This window comes from Myripristis murdjan, chromosome 3 (assembly GCF_902150065.1).
Source record: "Myripristis murdjan chromosome 3, fMyrMur1.1, whole genome shotgun sequence".
Taxonomy (NCBI): Eukaryota; Metazoa; Chordata; class Actinopteri; order Holocentriformes; family Holocentridae; genus Myripristis; species Myripristis murdjan.
Window position 1 is genome coordinate 45,409,542 of NC_043982.1, and position 20,759 is coordinate 45,430,300.

General features: G+C 42.4%; 1 protein-coding gene across 3 annotated transcripts; it reads left to right on the forward strand.

The window, feature by feature from the left end:
- Positions 1-382: 382 nt before the first annotated feature.
- On the forward strand, positions 383-20,517 carry LOC115377351 (myosin heavy chain, fast skeletal muscle-like). Of its 3 annotated transcripts, none has more exons than XM_030077044.1 (39): positions 383-589; positions 1,461-1,604; positions 3,817-3,973; positions 4,068-4,095; positions 4,737-4,851; positions 4,950-5,042; positions 5,134-5,197; positions 5,311-5,409; positions 5,782-5,885; positions 5,987-6,125; positions 6,937-7,055; positions 7,173-7,322; positions 7,408-7,578; positions 8,230-8,551; positions 8,669-8,736; positions 8,847-8,934; positions 9,810-9,927; positions 10,048-10,171; positions 10,272-10,408; positions 11,182-11,437; positions 11,575-11,817; positions 11,931-12,107; positions 12,716-12,861; positions 12,983-13,073; positions 13,169-13,558; positions 13,669-13,795; positions 13,888-14,006; positions 14,345-14,541; positions 14,625-14,808; positions 14,905-15,070; positions 15,170-15,294; positions 16,345-16,653; positions 17,678-17,881; positions 17,981-18,106; positions 18,485-18,655; positions 18,748-18,852; positions 18,933-19,028; positions 19,140-19,271; positions 20,500-20,517. In XM_030077044.1, exons 1-39 carry the CDS (start codon positions 383-385, stop codon positions 20,515-20,517), a joined length of 5,829 nt encoding a protein of 1,942 aa, XP_029932904.1. The 3 variants fall into 3 exon arrangements, with proteins under 3 accessions (XP_029932904.1, XP_029932905.1, XP_029932912.1); XM_030077045.1 differs by having other exon boundaries at positions 8,230-8,536; positions 8,657-8,736; XM_030077052.1 differs by having other exon boundaries at positions 8,230-8,536.
- The last annotated feature ends 242 nt before the right edge of the window (positions 20,518-20,759 follow it).

The following is a 20,759-nucleotide window of genomic DNA, read 5'->3' on the forward strand; positions in this document are numbered from 1 at the left end:
AGGAAACTTTATGGCACAACAGCTGGATTAGATTAGATTAGATTATACAGGTGGAGCTGATGATGTGGCCACTGGGTGTATACATATATTTTTTCAGACATGTAATTAGTTTTGCATGCTGACAGAAAAAGTTTTCAGATATTGAAAAAGCAAGAGTAAACCAAATCCTCTCAGTTGATTTGTGACTGTCAATTTATCTTCCACAGCGTCTGAAGACAACAGAAGAAAATATCATTGTTTTTGGAGTTAAATAAGGTAACTAACGCTGCTCCAGAGTGACAAGGGAATCACATCATTGTTACTTGACCAACAAATCATTATGATTATTGAGCCATTCTGTTTGCTTGTTTGTCTGCGTTTTAGCCTCCAACAAAGTGCCACCATGAGCACAGACGCAGAAATGGAGCAGTATGGCCCTGCGGCCATCTACCTCCGCAAACCAGAGAAGGAGAGGATTGAGGCCCAGAACACGCCGTTCGACGCCAAAACCGCCTACTTTGTGGCCTGTCCCGACGAGATGTACGTCAAGGGCAAACTCGTCAGCAAAGACGGCGGGAAAGCCACCGTGGAGACGCTGGAAGGTGGAAAGGTATGTACTAAGAAAAATACATGCAGTGGTGGGAAGACATACTACAAAGTGCTACTGCAGTAAAAGCACTGTTCCTCTGCTGGTATGTGACTGCAGTAGAAGTAGAAGTACTGTTCCTCTGCTGGTATGTGACTGCAGTAGAAGTAGAAGTACTGTTCCTCTGCTGGTATGTGACTGCAGTAGAAGTAGAAGTAGTGCAGTAAAAATCTCCTGCAGTAAAAGTCCAAAGTGTCTCATGTCAAATGTCCTGGCAGTAAAAGTGACTGAGCTCCTTTTTCCAAACAGTAACTGTGTTAGCTGGGATCTTTTCCATGCAGTTAGAAAAGGAGGAGAGAACACACTGCACACTACATGCTTTTAAAGGGACATTACACTAAAACTGGAGTGAGGACCCTGTAGACTCAACTGACAAAATGTGGGATTAACACGTCATGTGATGGTTGAGTCTACATGGGTCTCACTTATTCCACTTTTTTTGCCAGTTGAGTCTAAATGGTCCTCGCTGCAGTTTTTCATGGTGCAGCTTTTATTGTGAAATTTGGAAAATGACAAAAAGTAGCACCAACAAAGTAGAAGCAGGTTCCTTTTCTCATGTGCTGACTGAGCTTTTATTGTGAAAGGCTCCACAGTCTGTCAGTGATCATCTGTTCTCTGTAATGGATCTGATTCAAAATGTCGTGAAGGACAAAACTCAAGCAGAAATGCACTGAAGGAAAAGTCAAATTACTGACTTTAGAAAAAATACTCAAAAAAGTACAAGTACTAAGCTACTCAGTTACAGTAACATGAGGGAATGTGATTAGTTACTTCCACCTTTCATTACTTGTTCGCAATGTGATTTTTGTAAAACTTCACGTTTTTTTTTTTTCAGTCTATCACTGTGAAAGACACCGACATCCACCAGATGAACCCTCCCAAGTTCGACAAGATCGAGGACATGGCCATGATGACGCACCTCAACGAGCCCGCCGTCCTCTACAACCTCAAAGAGAGATTTGCATCCTGGATGATCTACGTGAGTTTATAATATTTTCTCAGCAAATCCTCCGGTCCATACGACCACTTCACTCGTTTGTTCCAGCCTCTGATGTGACCGGCAGGGGCAAGCTAATGTTAGCGAAATTGTTAGCCACTAAAAATACTTGGTTAAGGTTGGGAAAAGGTCAGGGTTAAGGTTACAGACCGTTCACTAATATTAGTGTGTTGGAAATCACCCACTAACGTACTGTTCATACTGAGTGTGACATCAAATTGAGTACGTAGGCCGTTCCAACTGCTTAGTTTGTAGATTTTGTGACATGACGGATGTAAACTAGATTTGCAAATTTTTTTGTGTCTGCAACGTGAGCTGATTATACTCAACTTCCCCAAAATGCATACAAATGTTTAATTTAGTAATGCTGTATCAGTGTTGTGATGCTGTAAATGACTGTAATTTAAGATTTAAGTGAATATCACTATCATGTCAGCCTCACGTGTCTCACATCACATTAATACACTGCCAGTAGACAAAAGCAGCCAAACAGCAACTCAAAACCCGCCCAACCGGGTTTAAAAAGGGCCCAAAAATCAGCCCAATACCAGAACTCAAAATATGCCCATAAAAATCCATATATGTTGCTTTTAAAGTCCAACAGCATTGCTATAATTGCAAAATGCACTATAATATCTATAAAATAACACCATAAACATTAGAGGCAATTTCCCGAAACAGTTCTTTCACCTATTTAATTTACAGTATATCAGAACTTAAAATATAATATGGGATACCTTCAGCTGACAGGCACTGGGCAGAGTGGTGCTGATGATGTAATTGGTCATTGGTTTGACAGGATTTGTGCATAAACATTGGTCATTCAAAATATGAATCTTTATTCATGTCTGCCCAAGCCCAACCCGCGGACAAAATTTGTTACCCGCGGCAACACTTAAAAAGTAGCCCAATTTGGCGGAAAAATCGCGGACTTGGCAACCCTGGCTAATGAACGCTGTCTCTCAGAGGGTTTGTTCCCGCCTCTGACGCCAGCAACACGCTCGTTTCCCGGGCAACGCAGCTAGCAAGCTAACGTTCGCAAACAAATATTAGCTTGTTAACCATTAAAAATACTCGTGAGTGAGGAAAGTACTAAAGTAGTGAAAATACTTAAAGTTTGGAAAATGTTATTCTTGAGGTTAGGGAAAGGTTTGTTGTTATGGTTGAAGTGGGGAAAAGGTCAGAGTCAGGGTTACAAAGAAACAGACCAAACTCAAAATGGCTAAAATAAAAGATAAAATAATACGAATGAATAAGATATGAAATGCAGAAGCAAACCGAGAAATCAATAAAATAAATAAATAAATAAAAAACTTGAGACAGTAGATAACATGTAAGTGAATGGTTAAGAGTGCAAGATAAAATAGTAACAGGATGTGCATAGAAGTGAGTGAAACCAGAAAATAAAAAGGTGGGGTATTAAAACGAAAGAATCAAGAAAATAAAAGGACAGACTGAAATGGAAAACAGGCTAAAATACATCAATAAATGAATAAGTGATTACAATTCAGTTAAATGCCAGGTGCTCCCTTGTTGCTCTTTTAAATATTACACCACTAGATGGCGCTTAACTACAGGTTGTAATAAGTTGCTGTACAGGTGACCTGTGGGGTCATTTTTTGCCAGAGGACAGTCCCTGTATTACACATCAAAATATATATGTTACATATTAATATTAATATATATGTTATACTCTCAAACTGATTATTTTTCTACTTGTATTTTATTAAAGTTTTCAGTTCAGTACAATCAAACACAAAATAAAAAAGGAACAACTGACTCTAACCCTAATGGCAGAAGAAAAATCCCTTGAGGGAATCTTATCCTTAATATCTAATTTTTTTCCTCCTCATCTCTCTTCTTTCTCCCTCTCTCGCACCTCTCCACCCTCCTTGTACTTGTAATTATAGAAGTCATGTTCTACTTTTATGGATGTACACCAATATGTGCTTAAATAGCATGGGGGCCATAAACATGGAGGGGATTCAGCATAATAAGAACAAACTTTAAAATTCAACATGGATGTTTTGGCTTCATTTAATCTGGATGTTAGAGATTTAGTACATTTAGAACAAAAAGAAGAGGATAATGACATTGAAATGATACTATACAGTAAATGATGCGTTGTAATGACCTGGTGAATGGTGACATCCCTCACTCTGTATGTGACGTGCCTGTGCTCTGTGTGCTGCAGACGTACTCCGGGCTCTTCTGCGTGGTGGTGAACCCCTACAAGTGGCTCCCCGTGTACGACACTGTGGTGGTGCAGGCCTACAGAGGCAAGAAGAGGATCGAGGCGCCGCCGCACATCTTCTCCATCTCTGACAACGCCTATCAGTTCATGCTCACAGGTACGAGCGGCATGTCTGGGTTTGAGGAGCACGTGAGCTGACACCTGAGCGCGGCAGTTTGAACAGAAACAATGTGTGTGTTTCTCTGTTTTAGATCGTGAGAACCAGTCAGTCCTCATCACGTGAGTATGAAACGACACCGCTGTGTTTACACTCTCATAACGACACAGGATGATCTAGATAAACCTGCTACCTACTGTAGACTATTCTGTGTATGCTGTTGTATGTTGAATTATATATTATTATAAGAATGTTTTCCATAAGGCTGAACCAAGTATGACAGTCTCTGTCACCCAGTATCATCAGGGACTGCTGCATGAAAAATATATTATAAATTATCTGTTATGATTATATCTCTATCGACATCTATATTTGCCTGGCTGTTATATTCTAATAGATATCTACAATCTAAATATCTACAGATATTTTGCAGACATATTTTATTATACATATCGTCTCGGAAAATATTCAAAGGTGAAAGGTCTATAGATATATTTTAGTATATTCTAGTTTTTATTACTCTAACAGGGTATCCAAAGGTGTTTTTTCCCTTGTATTCTTTGTATTGAGCTACTTTATTTTGTTATTTATTGTGTTTATTTTTGTAAAGATAGATAGATATATTTTTGTAAAGATATAGCTGTTCTACTGTATATGTAGGTATATTTTGTGTACTGTTGTTCCTGTGTAATGTCTGGACAACCTATCTATCTATCTAGCTATCTATCTATCTATCTCTGTAAAACTCCTTTGTCTTCCTCAGCGGAGAATCCGGTGCAGGAAAGACTGTCAACACCAAACGTGTCATCCAGTACTTTGCAACAATTGCAGTAGCTGGAGGAAAGAAGGCTGAAGCTCAGTCTGCTGGCAAAATACAGGTAAACTGGGTTTCCTTGTCTCGAATCTGATCCTGAGGCTCTGCTGTCTGTGGATTGAAGCTGCAGCGTGCTCGATGTGTCCCTCTGCCGTCCTGCAGGGCTCACTGGAGGATCAGATCATCGCCGCCAACCCTCTGCTGGAGGCCTACGGCAACGCCAAGACCGTGAGGAATGACAACTCCTCCCGCTTCGTAAGTGACCTCGTCATCAAGCTCCACGTGACTGTTTTGTGCCTGCTGCTGCTAAGAATAAAAACAAAATGTTGTTCTGATGAACTCTCAGGGTAAATTCATCAGAATCCACTTTGGATCGTCCGGCAAGCTGGCCTCAGCCGATATTGAAACATGTAAGTCTTACGGACAGGAGCCACGGGGGTTTACATACTCACCTGAGTGAAAGAAAAGAATCCTAAAAATGTCACACATGAATAAAACCTTTTGTTGAATTTGAACTTCACAGATCTGCTGGAGAAGTCCAGAGTCACCTTCCAGCTGTCTGCCGAGAGGAGCTACCACATCTTCTACCAGCTGATGACCGGCCACAAGCCCGAGCTTCTTGGTATGATACAGAAATATGTTTTTTATTATATAAATAGGCACAGTTTCATGGTAGAACAGTGTTGACCATGATTTGGCAACGGTAAAGATAAAAAGCTGGAAAATGCAACAGCTACATGGTATTTGCAAACAAAAGTTTTTCATTCGCATTTTAATCACAAATTTATTTCACTTACAATAAAAGATTTTTTGATCGTAGTGTTACTAGTTTTGCAGTCATATAATCATATCGATCTATCTATCTGTCTATTCAGTTTGATTTCAAAATAAGTGGACAAGGATATGTGGAGTTTCATGGTCCAGTTATGTTACAGTAAAGTTTAATATGGGACCAAGACTACAGTATGTATTTCCTCTAATCTCTGCCCCCCAGAGGCTCTTCTGATCTCCACCAACCCCTACGACTACCACATGATCAGTCAGGGTGAAATCACCGTCAAGAGCATCAATGATGTGGAGGAGTTCATTGCAACAGATGTAAGTGACATTTCATTTGCAGTGATTTACATTTTGCAAATCTTTTCAAAAAGTGTTCCTGATGAAAAGCTAAAATGTCATATGTTGTTTTATAATCCTAGACGGCTATCGACATCCTGGGCTTCACCGCTGAGGAGAAGCTGGGCATCTACAAGCTGACCGGCGCTGTGATGCATCATGGGAACATGCATTTCAAGCAGAAGCAGCGTGAGGAGCAGGCTGAGCCCGACGGAACTGAGGGTACACATCTCATACAACAATACATCCATGTTTTATACCCTGATGCTGACAGAGAAACGGAATGGGTAGAACCGGCGTGGACGTTTGTGGGCCTTTGGCTCGCGGCAAATCAGAGTATTTCTGGGTGGCTCACGTTGCCATGGCAACAGCTGTAAAGATTCAACTGATGGCACGGCATATTCCCATAGTGACTCAATTGCGTCTGGGGAAAAAGGGACTTTGAATCTGTATGTGCTGCTCCCAGTGTAAACTGTGGCAGTGCACGTGTTGTTCTTGCAGAAGGCCTAGAAAGTAAAGCAGGGAGGTTAATAATGCTGAGGGGAGTGCAGCTGATCTTCATTCTGATAACTAAATGTTGAGTCTCAGATGTTGCTGGACTGCACAACATTTTTGACGGCAACGCAGATAATTAGGATTAACTGAGCTCATATCTAATTATCTAATATTAATGTTAGCCTGAGAGGCTGTTTCCAATTATTTTGAAATAACTTTATGAGCAGCAGATGATTTGAACTTTAACGTCCTCCTTGGTTGTTGCTGCGACGCCGTGACAGAGAGATCCACCCAGCAGCAGCAGCTGCTAACGTCACCATGCAAGTTTCAATACAGTTATTCAAACAAACTCTTCTGCTGACGCCATGACGTCAGTGAAGGCTATTGCTGCTGTCGCCACGGCAACGTAGACCACCCGGAAATACTGATTTGCTGTGAACCAGAGGAACCACATAGACTGTGCCGGTTCTACCCGTTCAGTTCCTGAGGGTGTAATGCTCAAGTGCATCGAGGACTGTGAGTGTTTTCTTTCCTTCAGAGGCTGATAAAATCGCCTACCTGATGGGTCTGAACTCAGCCGACATGCTGAAGGCTCTGTGCTACCCCAGAGTCAAGGTCGGAAATGAGTTTGTCACCAAAGGTCAAACCGTGCCACAGGTAAGACATGGATGTCATTAAAGCTAATAAAACTTTTTAAAAAATTTCATTTGCATTTCATCAACTGTGATTATGAAGAGAAAAATGCTGTCGTGAACCTGGTGCTGCTGTTTTTAGGTTAACAACGCTGTGATGGCTCTGTGCAAATCTTGCTATGAGAAGATGTTCTTGTGGATGGTCATCCGCATCAACGAGATGTTGGACACCAAGCAGCCGAGACAGTTCTTCATTGGTGTGTTGGACATCGCTGGGTTTGAGATCTTTGATGTGAGTGATTTGAAAATCTTTAGAGAAGCACCACATTATGAACACTGTTTTTGCCACGCAGCTGATTACATTTTCATAATTACAGTTCAACAGCTTGGAGCAACTGTGCATCAACTTCACTAATGAGAAACTGCAGCAGTTCTTCAACCACCACATGTTTGTCCTGGAACAAGAGGAATACAAGAAGGAGGGCATCGAATGGGAGTTTATTGACTTCGGTATGGACTTGGCTGCCTGCATTGAGCTTATTGAGAAGGTGAGCAACGTCTCTGGAAGGCTTGATCGCTAAAGTTCTACAACAAGTAGAAATGGAAAACTCCATAATTTCTGGCATAATCTCCCTTTTCCGACTTCCAGACCGAAAACAGACTTTACTGCAGCTCTGAAGCTGTCTTTTTTACACAGTGTATTATGTGGATTTGAAATACACGTTTTGAAATAAAAAAAAAAAAAAAAAAAAATCTATGTCTATGTATATGTATATATATATATATATATATATAGAGAGAGAGAGAGAGAGAGAGAGAGAGAGAGAGAGATCGATAGAGAGATATAGATATAGATATAGATATATAGCGGTTTTAGGAAAAGTTAATTTGTGCTGGATCTCCCAAATCCACATGATCCACTGTGTAAATAAGACAGCTTCAGAGCTGCTCTAAAGTGTATTTTTCACTTTGACGGAGTCAGGCTAATGACTCCCATAGACTTCAAGTCTACTTCAAGTCTCTAAGCTAACAGGAAATGCTACCCATGGGAACCAAACCACTGGACATGCAGTGGTGAAAATAATGTTGAACATCTTGTCTCAGTCTGGAAAAGTCGGAAAAGGGACATTTTGCCCCAAGAGGTTGCAGTATTCCTTTACATTGCTAATTCTCTTCCATATTAACTCTCTCTCCATCAGCCAATGGGCATCTTCTCCATCCTCGAAGAGGAGTGCATGTTCCCCAAGGCCTCAGACACGACCTTCAAGAACAAGCTGCACGATCAGCATCTGGGCAAGACCAAGGCCTTTGAGAAGCCCAAGCCTGGCAAGGGCAAAGCCGAGGCTCACTTCTCCCTGGTTCACTATGCCGGCACAGTGGACTACAACATCACCGGCTGGCTGGACAAGAACAAGGACCCCCTGAACGATTCTGTCGTTCAGCTCTACCAGAAGTCTTCAAACAAACTGCTAGCTTTCCTGTATGCATCCCATGCTTCAGCTGAGGGTGAGAAGCTAATCTGTTCATTCACATAACTAACTCCGTTTAAAAAAAATACATTTCCCCTTGGTGAGTATAGATGCATTCAGTCAGTTGAACTGTAAGACAATATGTTTTGGAAAACAGAGTCTTCTGGAGGTGGTGGTGGCAAGAAGGGCGGCAAGAAGAAGGGTGGTTCCTTCCAGACTGTGTCTGCTCTTTTCAGGGTATGTTACACATTCACATATTTGTTTAGGAACAGGGACAAATGGCTCAACATGAGCCGTCTCAAGGCTTGAGACTGAAAGTTTTAAATGATTTAAATTTCACCTCTCAGGAGAACTTGGGCAAATTGATGACCAACCTGAGGAGCACCCATCCTCACTTTGTGCGCTGCCTGATTCCAAATGAATCAAAGACACCAGGTAAAGACATGACAGCTACTCCTTAATACAAAATATGAATGAATATATGTAACTGTTACTTCACTAACAAAAGATGACACCAATAGGAAACAAGTTTGAAAGAGATTATTGTGTGATGGAGACCTGAGATGAGGGATGAAGGGATGAAGAGATGAGGGTCCAGTGTTAGCGGATGAAGGGATAGAAGGATGTGGGGTAGCAGTCTAGGGATGTTTTTTGTCACTGATTATAGATTGCTTTTCCATGATAGAGTGTTAGTATTTTGCCATTGCTGTATTATCGTTACTGAAAAGTTCATTGTTGTTGATTATTTATTTTTATGTTTTTTTAGCAGTTGTTACATTTTTTGCATTAGGATGTAATGTTTTTTGTTGTGACGTAATTTTTACTTGTGTGGACCCCAGGAGCAGTAGTTGCTACCTTGGTCGTGATTCACATGGATCCAAATAAATAAATGAATAAATAAGTAAATGAGGAGATAAGGAATGGCTGAAGGGTCGAGGGTTAGGGGATGAAGGGATGGAGGGGGAAAGTTAAAGGGATGAGGGAAGGATAAAGGTCCAGAACGGAGGAGTGGAGGAGTTTGATGATTGGCTGGAAAACGGGAGGAACTGGGCAAGTCGAGGCTTGTCTCTTCTGATGATGTCATCAGATTGAGCCCCCAGTGGTTCCTGTATTCAGCAATGAACAGAAGAGAAAAAGCGGCAGGTTTGGGGCGGAGGGATGCGAAAATCTGAGACAAAAGGGAGAGGAACAGAATAAGGTGTGCCTATATTTTGTACAGACATGGGATGTGTTCGAGGTGTGGTCTTCGTTCCCAAACTTCGTTAAAAAAACATAATTAATTTTTTTTTTTTTCAAAATTCAATGTCCAGGTCTTATGGAGAACTTCCTGGTCATCCACCAGCTGAGGTGTAATGGTGTGCTGGAGGGCATCCGAATCTGCAGGAAGGGCTTCCCCAGCAGAATCCTCTATGGTGACTTCAAGCAGAGGTGATTTATCCAAACACACACGCTCCGCAACATGAAATACTTCAACCCATCTAATATCTAATATCCTTGTGCTGTAACTGAAAGTTTTGTATCCTGTTGATCTTTAATTTTCTCCTGCAGATACAAAGTGTTGAATGCTAGCGTCATCCCTGAGGGACAGTTCATCGACAACAAGAAAGCTTCAGAGAAGCTCCTGGGCTCCATTGATGTGGACCACACTCAGTACAAGTTTGGACACACCAAGGTTTGTGTTTTTGGCGACATGAATAGATTTTATTAACATGTTCTGCTTTATTCCTGCATACTGATGACCAAGTTCCTTCACTTAAAAAATGTTCTTGAAGGTGTTCTTCAAAGCCGGTCTGCTGGGTACCCTGGAGGAGATGAGAGACGAGAAGCTGGCGGAGCTGGTGACCATGACTCAGGCTCTCTGCAGAGCTTACCTCATGAGGAGAGAGTTCGTCAAGATGATGGAGAGGAGGTACGAACATGACACACTGTATTGAGTTTAGTCTTGTGTGCGAGGAACACAACACATTATATTGGATTCCAAATGAATACTAACTCTTAAACTCCTTCAAAATGTTCAGTTATGATAAGTTAGTACCTTTGTGATAAGTAATTTAAATAATTTTCTTACTTAAACTAAGCAACTAAAAACTATTTAGGTTAATTTTGAATAACCTCCATCCATGTGAAATCAACAGATGATCCCGACTATGGTTTCTTTATTATGCAATCAAACAGAATAATTTACATTCATTCAAAATTTATACGTGAGTGAAAACCTCTCAACATTAAGTTTTATTTGCAAATCCAAAACTTTAATCCAAAAGTTTTGTCCTGATCAGTGTCACAGTGTGTGGATCAGAGCGGCTGGTGTCCTCTTGTATTATAAGTGTGGATGCAGCCAAGCTGTCACTCCAGTCGAGACTGGCCAATAGAAACGTGTCTTACATCTTTCAGGTCCCGCCCACCAGATTCAGCTCAACGGACAATAAAATTTTTGATTTGCAAAGAAAAACTTTTTGATTGTCATTTTAACCACAAATATATTTTACTTGTGGTAAAACATTTTTTTCATTGCAGTGTTGATAGTTTTGCACTCAAATATATTGTTTCATTGCACAATAAAGAAACAAAAAACTCTCCATACTTCACCCTCAGTGTCTATAATTTCACATTCACATTATTTTTCCCACTCAAACAATTTTAAACCGTCCAGTGCTAAATGTGTCTCCATTCCCTCTGTAGAGAATCTATCTTCACCATCCAGTACAACATCCGTTCATTCATGAATGTGAAAAACTGGCCGTGGATGAATCTGTACTTCAAAATCAAGCCTCTCCTGAAGAGCGCCGAGACTGAGAAGGAGCTGGCTAATCTGAAGGAGAACTATGAGAAGATGAAGACGGACCTGGCCTCTGCGCTGGCCAAGAAGAAGGAGTTAGAAGAGAAGATGGTTTCCCTGCTGCAAGAGAAGAATGACCTGCAACTGCAAGTAGCCGCTGTAAGTCAAATGTAAAAACAGATATGCCGTTTTCCTTTATTACTGTCGTATTAATGACAATTTTTAGCATACTATTTCTATTTCCCTGTAAACATTTTACCACGAGTTGCTAATAAACACCACCTGTGATCTAACAGGAAACTGAGAACCTCTCTGATGCAGAGGAAAGGTGTGAAGGGCTCATTAAGAGCAAGATCCAGCTGGAGGCCAAACTCAAAGAGACAACGGAGCGGCTGGAGGATGAGGAGGAAATCAACGCTGAACTCACAGCCAAGAAGAGGAAACTGGAGGACGAATGTTCTGAGCTGAAGAAAGACATCGACGACTTGGAGCTCACCTTGGCCAAAGTGGAGAAGGAGAAACATGCCACCGAAAACAAGGTTCCTTTCATTTAACATATACATATAGAAATATTTCTGTTCGTTTTTTTGGTGAATTTATACCAATGTGAAATTATTTTTAATGAATCACAAGTTTTCTGTGCCACTATCAGGTGAAAAACCTGACAGAGGAGATGGCTTCTCAAGATGAGGCGATCGCCAAGTTGACCAAGGAGAAGAAAGCCCTGCAAGAGGCTCACCAGCAAACACTGGACGATCTCCAGGCCGAGGAGGACAAAGTCAACACTCTGACCAAGGCCAAGACCAAACTGGAGCAGCAAGTGGACGATGTAAGAAGACAGTTATTTCCATACGGCGTCTTTAAAGTCCCCCTGCATTAAAAAATGTGTTTTTCTCATGTTTATGTCCCTCAAGTGTCTGAACATGACTGTACAGTTTGTCACTAGAGAGGTGTTTTCACACTCCTCTCATAAAGGTGGGGGTGTGTGTGTGAGATTCACATGGGCCCCGGGCCCCGGGCGCCCCGGCAGCCTGCTTTGCTGCTTTGCATATCATCAGCAGCAGCTCCACGGGCTGCTGGGCTGCTGCCCAGAAGACAGTTGCTGCCCAGCAGCCCAGCAGAGGAGTTTTGCTCTAAAAAAAAAAAAACAGAAACAACAGGACCAACTGGAAATGGCTGTTTCACATGAAAAATATTAAGATTCACTGGAAAAAAAAAATTTCATGGTTAGATTTTCAAATATGGAAAAATTTTCTTGACTGTGGTGGGACCCGACGTCCTGGTCGTGTGAACAGAGCTCTGGTTACGAGCCGCTGTGCCAGCAGGCAGGGAATGAATATTTGCATATTCATAGATCTGCACATTTTTAATGAGGGTTTATTCATGTGTTAACTGTGTTTTAGTGTGGACTCATAATCACAAACTGTAATTCAACAGCTTGAGGGTTCACTGGAGCAAGAGAAGAAGCTCCGCATGGACCTTGAGAGAGCCAAGAGGAAGCTTGAGGGAGATCTGAAACTGGCCCAGGAGTCCATAATGGATCTGGAGAACGACAAGCAGCAAAATGACGAGAAACTCAAGAAGTAAGAGAAACCAATATGTGTTCTTTTCCATGATGATACACCCTATTAAAATATATTAACTTTTGGGCCGTTGTAAAATAGAATATGATTTTTATTGATTTTATGTTTTGTTCACTTTAAGGAAAGACTTTGAGATCAGCCAGCTGATGAGTAAGATTGAGGATGAACAGTCTCTGGGCGCTCAGCTTCAGAAGAAGATCAAGGAGCTCCAGGTAAAATATTGGAGCAGTCGATTACATTCCATTAATTAGAGATAAAGAAGAATTTGTTCCACAGGCATTGTGATCTTACTATCACAAAATCGTAGGCTCGTATTGAGGAGCTGGAGGAAGAGATTGAGGCTGAGCGGGCCGCCCGGGCCAAGGTAGAGAAGCAGAGGGCCGACCTGTCCAGGGAGCTCGAGGAGATCAGCGAGAGGCTCGAGGAGGCCGGCGGAGCCACGGCCGCTCAGATCGAGATGAACAAGAAGCGCGAGGCCGAGTTCCAGAAGCTGCGGCGCGACCTCGAGGAGTCGACCCTGCAGCACGAGTCCACGGCGGCGGCGCTCCGCAAGAAGCAGGCGGACAGCGTGGCGGAGCTGGGCGAGCAGATCGACAACCTGCAGCGCGTCAAGCAGAAGCTGGAGAAGGAGAAGAGCGAGTACAAGATGGAGATCGACGACCTGTCCAGCAACATGGAGGCCGTCGCCAAATCCAAGGTGAGTCATTTGTTTTTCGAAAACTACTGCATGAGGAATTACTAGCTGAACAAAAAAGATCTACATTTTGATTGTTTAATTAAATGTTAAATGTGTCTTATTCTTCATAGGGCAACTTGGAAAAAATGTGCAGAACTCTTGAGGACCAACTGAGTGAACTCAAGGCCAAAAATGAGGAGAATGTTCGGCAGCTAAATGACATGAGTGCACAAAAGGCACGACTTGTGACAGAGAATGGTGTGTACCTGATGATGTTTAAATTTATAAAACCGCATCAGTGAGTGGCTTCGTTCAGTTTCGATATAACATTTAATTCTGTGCCCAACCAGGGGAGTTCAGTCGCCAGCTGGAGGAGAAAGAAGCTCTCGTTTCCCAGCTGACCAGGGGCAAGCAGGCGTTCACTCAGCAGATTGATGAGCTGAAGAGACACATTGAGGAGGAGGTCAAGGTATGTTCAAGCTGGTAAATCTTTTTAAAGGAGTTCTCCAATGTTTTGGGAAAAAATACCCTTGTTCCAACTTCCCCAGACTAAAAAAAAAATTTAAAAAAAGTTAGTGACAAGTTAGTGCCTTACAAGACAAAAAAAAAAAAGAGAAATTAGAAGGTGGAAATGTAACCTCTGCACACATTTATTGCAGCTCCATCGCCTAATGTCTCCAAAAACAACTCATTTTCTTTAAAAAAAAAATGCCATGATCTGTTTTTTTTTTCTTTATGAATCATTTGATGGCCATTTTGGATTTGTAAAGGTGTTGCCTAAAGCAGATCAAACTGAATATTTTTTAGGCCAAGAACGCCCTGGCCCACGCCGTCCAGTCGGCCCGTCACGACTGCGACCTGCTGAGGGAGCAGTTTGAGGAGGAGCAGGAGGCGAAGGCCGAGCTGCAGCGCGGCATGTCCAAGGCCAACAGCGAGGTCGCTCAGTGGAGGACCAAATACGAGACCGATGCTATCCAGCGTACAGAGGAGCTGGAGGAGGCAAAGTAAACAGAAATCCTCCTCTCCTTCAACGGTGAAGTACATTAATTATCTGAAACACAAAGAAAACCAATCGTTTGTCGTGCAGGAAAAAGCTGGCCCAGCGTCTGCAGGAGGCCGAGGAATCCATCGAGGCTGTGAACTCAAAGTGCGCCTCTCTGGAGAAGACCAAGCAGAGGCTGCAGGGCGAGGTGGAGGACCTCATGATCGACGTGGAGAGAGCTAACGGTCTGGCCTCCAACCTCGATAAGAAGCAGAGGAACTTTGACAAGGTAAAGGACTGAATGAAAATCCCAAACTTTGCACATTGAACTAGTGTCAAAGTTGATCTATATATTTTTTTTTTTTATTTAACCATACACGAATAGGTTCTGGCAGAGTGGAAACAGAAGTATGAGGAGGGCCAGGCGGAGCTGGAAGGAGCTCAGAAAGAGGCTCGCTCCCTCAGCACCGAGCTGTTCAAGATGAAGAACTCCTACGAGGAGTCTCTGGAGCAGCTGGAGACCATGAAGAGGGAGAACAAGAACCTGCAGCGTACGTCACCTTCTGTCTACTGCTAAAAAAAAAATCACCATTCACTCTTACGAGGAAATTTTAATATGCTTTTTTTTTTTTTTTTTTTTTTTTTGGCAGAGGAGATCTCAGACCTGACAGAGCAGATTGGTGAAACTGGAAAGAGCATCCACGAGCTTGAGAAGGCCAAGAAAACAGTTGAGACAGAGAAGGTTGAACTTCAGACAGCCCTGGAGGAGGCAGAGGTAAAATATTTTGGGTCGCATATGTCCACATCTACGGCTGGGCTAAGCAATTATTTTTTAAACGATTAATTTAGTGATTATTTTTTCGATTAATCGATTAACTATTAATTTTTCAATCACCTAAACGATTATTATGTGTATCAATGAAAAAACATTAATTTCTTAACCTATCAATATTTATTTAACCCTTGCTCTTAAAATCTCCAAATTCCAAAATAAAATTCAAGTAAGAATTAAGCAGTGCAAAATAATGCATTCTCATCCTTTTAGGGGCTTTCACACAGTGCGCGGTTTGGGCTGCGCTCTGCATTGGGTACGGCCAGACGGGCACAGAGCAGTGTGCACGTGCATGCAGAGTAGGGCGTAGTGCAGAAAAAAAGAAAAAAAAATCTGGCCTATTGCAGAAAGCAAAAACATCATATATCTGTGCCAGTTTTTAAACACACCTGGTTTTCCAAATTGTTGGATCTCTCTCTTCATGATTGGTCTTTTTTAATGAGATCAGGTAGGACTGCAGACGGCCACGGTGAGGCTTTCCTCCATTGTTGTTTTGCCGTTCTGCCAAAATCCGCCAGATTTTTTTCATATTCCACTATTCTCTCCTATTGGACGCGCCGAGGTGTCGTCACCGAGGTGTGCGCTCAGTATGCAATGTCTTTGATTGTTGAAGCACACACATTTTGCCTCCAGCCCTCCACACATCTGACACCTTCAGGAAACCCAGAGGGAAAACTGAAAATAAAATGTGCTTTATCAAACTTACAGTTACATATTTTATTCAGTGTATTATAGCATGGGCTAATTGTTGAGGAACTATGCATAACTGTGCATATGCATAACTGGGAAAAAAAAAAAAAAAAACCTCATGTACCCCCTGAGGAGCTCCAGTGTCCCCCTAGGCGTACGCACACCCTCCTTTGAGAAGCACTGCTTCAGTATAATCCTGTCTGGCTCTGACTTTCAGCGACACATCAGTATTGTATTTATATTAATCCTATTTATCTTTGCAGTGACAGTACTGACTTTTTTTATGAATAATTTGTCTTGCAGGGCACGCTGGAGCACGAGGAGTCCAAGATCCTCCGCGTTCAGCTCGAGCTCAACCAGGTCAAAGGCGAAGTGGACAGGAAGATGGCAGAGAAGGACGAGGAGATGGAGCAGATCAAGAGGAACAGCCAGAGGGTGATCGACTCGATGCAGAGCACTCTGGACTCCGAGGTCAGGAGCAGGAACGACGCCCTGAGAGTCAAGAAGAAGATGGAGGGAGACCTGAACGAGATGGAGATCCAGCTGAGCCACGCCAACAGGCAGGCCGCCGAGTCCCAGAAGCAGCTCAGGAACATCCAGGGACAGCTCAAGGTAAGAAACACATGCAGCTCACCCATCAGAATATTTAGAAAACACTTTTCATACAAATACGAGTCACATAATTAAACAATAAAACAATATCCCCCACCCCCTCCAAAGGAAAAAAGACAATAAAAACAGGAGCTGTGGGAACATCGTCATAAATCTCATCAATTTGCAACGAGGAAACACCAGAGGCAGGATGAAGACCAATAAGAAATGTTTTGTAGGATTAATGCACATATTTAGACTTAATGCACATAATGTACTCACTTTTTTTTTTACAAATTTTTTAGGCACATATTTATATTTTATTTCTATTTTAACCCCTTCAGACCCGCTTTTTTCTGCTGGGCAAATTTTTTTTTTAACTGATTCTGACTCCTCTCCAACATAAAAACAAAGTGGAAAAAACACATTTTTGCTCATCTTTGCCTCATGTTTTTAATAGTATTTTTTCCTGTCCATTGCAATGGACATCAGACTTGTAAATTAACCATATGATGTATGTTCAAAATGACTTCAAATATGATCACTTGTAACAGTTACAATTATGCTGACAGAAAATTTGTTTGGCCATCATGAACATAAATTTATATTTTTGATTGAAAACGGGCACTGACTCCTCCCTCTCTGCAGTCGCTCAGCCATGCTCGTCTTGTCCGATGTCTGTCCCTCTCTCAGAGCGTGCTCAGAGTCATAACATGATTATGATTGGATAATCAGGATCCAACCAGTAACCAGCATTACCTACATCATTCAATTACCCAGTATTTATTGGTTTAGAGACAGAAATAAGTCATGTCCATTCCAATGGATGCAGGGTCTGAAGGGGTTAAGTCTCCTCTTGAGAATTTAGCAACTACAGCCGACCAAGTTCCCCCTTGGTGACCAATAAAGTATTTCTGATTCTGAAATAGGTCAAACTCAGAATAGCAAAATAAAAGTCATAAAATGAGTAAGATGTGACAAGCAGAAAATACAAGGTATGTTCTTGAGTTTGAGCTCGAACGGGCATTTTCTCTTTGTTTTTCAGGACGCTCAGCTGCACCTGGACGATGCCGTCAGAGGACAGGACGACATGAAGGAGCAGGTCGCCATGGTGGAGCGCAGGAACGGCCTGATGCTGGCGGAGATCGAGGAGCTGAGAGCCGCTCTGGAGCAAACGGAGAGAGGCCGCAAAGTGGCCGAGCAGGAGCTGGTGGACGCCAGCGAGCGCGTGGGACTGCTGCACTCTCAGGTTCCTACAATAATAAGAATAATAACCTGGCTCATATCCTTTTCCTAGATATAAACGGCAGGTCTTGAAAACGCTGTCCTGCCTTGTTCTCGTATCCAGAACACCAGCCTCCTGAGCACCAAGAAGAAGCTGGAAGGGGACCTCGTCCAGGTCCAGAGCGAGGTGGACGACACCGTCCAGGAAGCAAGAAACGCAGAGGAGAAGGCCAAGAAAGCCATCACTGATGTGAGTTTTCAGCAGACCTCAGTCCATTTCTGCATGCTTCTCTTATTTTAGATTGTCTGGATACTTAAAGGCACAATGAGCAGGATTTTCCTTAAAATAAATAAATAAAACAATGTATAGACACACAAAAATAATCCTTTTCAGTAATCACTTATGAGTAACTTACGGTGAGTCCCAACACATAATCTGTAAAACACTAAAATATCCTGTTTTTCCGCATTCAGTACCAAATATACACATATTTCATGCCAAAAGTGGCTGATTTGGATGTTGTGTTTACAAACTACAACAAATCCTGCGTGTTCTGCCTTTAATTCAGTAACATAATTAGCTTGTTCTCAGTCAGCATTTTTAGCGAGTGAATTCCACTCATTTCAGGCTGCCATGATGGCCGAGGAGCTGAAGAAGGAGCAGGACACCAGCGCTCACCTGGAGAGGATGAAGAAGAACCTGGAGGTCACGGTGAAGGACCTGCAGCACCGTCTGGACGAGGCGGAGAACCTGGCCATGAAGGGCGGCAAGAAGCAGCTCCAGAAACTGGAGTCCAGGGTAGACATGCTCACAATTTGACAAGCTGTCAGTCTGAGGATCACGTTTCATAATGTGGAATACATTTGAACCATTCGTATTACCCCTCTCAGGTGCGCGAGCTGGAAAGTGAAGTCGAGGCTGAGCAGAGACGAGGAGCTGATGCTGTTAAAGGCGTCCGCAAGTATGAGAGGAGAGTGAAGGAGCTCAGCTACCAGGTACGACCCGCTGACCTCCTGTGAACCTCAGTGTTTAGCCTCGGTTCTGTCTCTCATTCTCCCACTCCTTCATCTTTCAGACTGAGGAGGACAAGAAGAACGTGACCAGGCTCCAGGACCTGGTGGACAAGCTGCAGCTCAAAGTCAAGGCCTACAAGAGGCAGGCCGAGGAGGCTGTACGTCTAATATATCGCTTCACCTCTGATACGAGGGATTCAAATTGAGATCAATTCATTTATAATGTGCCGTTTGTCTACTCAACAAATATAATTCCGTACTTTTCCCAGGAGGAACAGGCCAACACTCACCTGTCCAGGTTCAGGAAGGTGCAGCACGAGCTGGAGGAGGCTCAGGAGCGCGCCGACATCGCAGAGTCTCAGGTCAACAAGCTGAGGGCCAAGAGCCGCGAATCTGGGAAGGTGAGGCTGTCCGACTCAGATCAGCTGGTGGGGCCGCGTTCGTGCAAATGAGACCTTCACAGAGGGGCCGGATTATTTTTCACAATCATCAGTATAACCCGATTTGACATATTAGACTGCTTTCTGATTTCTAATTTTAAATCAATCTATTTGTAGCCGATCAATCAATGAGAAACTGCGTGTTGGTTCATGAAAATAACACATAATGTAGAGAGAGAAATAGAGAAATACAAAAAATATACAGCATACAAGATTTTTTCTTTTACTTTCAGCCGATTCTACTCCAGGCCGATGGATCGTTGTAGTGTGGGGTCTCATTTATTTATTATAATTTAACATTAATCATTAATTGATCAATTTATCAGAGAACCCTCTCAACCAGTAAAATTCACGTGGGTTCTGCTTCCAAAAGCAACGTATCAAAACTCCCCTCTTTCAAGACTTTTGATTCATCAAAAATGTCAAAATTTGGGTTCATCAAAATGTGAGGCTGCTTTATCAATAATTCCAATAGAATAGATATAAATCATATATTAAGAAGGGAAGATTCAAAGTGTGTGTAGAGTTTCCTGCACAGTTAGACTCCCCCAAACCTCTGAGCAAAAGCACTTTGTCATCAGAGAGTAAGAAACTACTCTCTTTTTTAATTATTTGATGATGCCTTCACAACAACACTGGGCTTGCAGCTACAGCTCCTGGCCAGAGCGCCCCCTGCTGCTGGGAGTGCCTGCAGCACGACGCTGAATATATTTACATAAATCCTCTTCACGCTCAGGTTTTATGAACCGCCCGGCTCGGTGCTCAGCCAGAAACACTGAGCTGAACTCTTACTGCTGTGCTTTATTGCTTTAATATATTGCTTTTATTGTATCTTATATCTTATATTGCTTTCTTTTTATATTTGCTGGTTATTTTTATGGCCTCGTTTTATATCTGTATTGTAATCAGGGAGTCCTTGTAAAAGAGCTTTTCTCGCAGTGGCTTACACCCTGTCTGAATAAAGGTTTGGATGAACTGATGAATGTGAAGTGATGATGGATGTGAAGTGATGATGGATGTGAAGTGATGATGGATGTGAAGTGATGATGGACGTGAAGTGATGATGAACGTGAAGTGATGATGGATGTGAAGTGATGATGGATGTGAAGTGATGATGGACATGAAGTGATGATGGATGTGAAGTGATGATGGCTGCTCGGTGATTCCCTGCTCTGCTCTTTGTTTTCAGTCTGACAGTGCCGAGTAGGAGACGACGTCCACCTGAGGCCCTCCTGCGGAGTTCATAAAATATGAACTGCCCGTTATGTACAAATGAATAAAGACTTTTTCACTCAACTTCTCTTTTCTTGTATCTGTTTATTTATTGATTTACTGATTGATTGATTTATAGATTAGCCACTAGGCCTGCACTGATCCTCCTTTAAGCCACAGGCTAACAGTTTCACTGTCAGGGAGAAAAACTCGGACGGGTGGTTTGCTCTCATTTCT

Coding starts and splice junctions, on each gene's coding strand:
- LOC115377351 (XM_030077044.1), top strand. CDS start 383: ATGAGCACAGACGCAGAAATGGAGCAGTATGGCCCTGCGGCCATCTAC. Junction 5,043..5,133: donor ATGACAACTCCTCCCGCTTC/GTAAGTGACCTC, acceptor ATGAACTCTCAG/GGTAAATTCATCAGAATCCA. Junction 7,056..7,172: donor AAGGTCAAACCGTGCCACAG/GTAAGACATGGA, acceptor TGCTGTTTTTAG/GTTAACAACGCTGTGATGGC.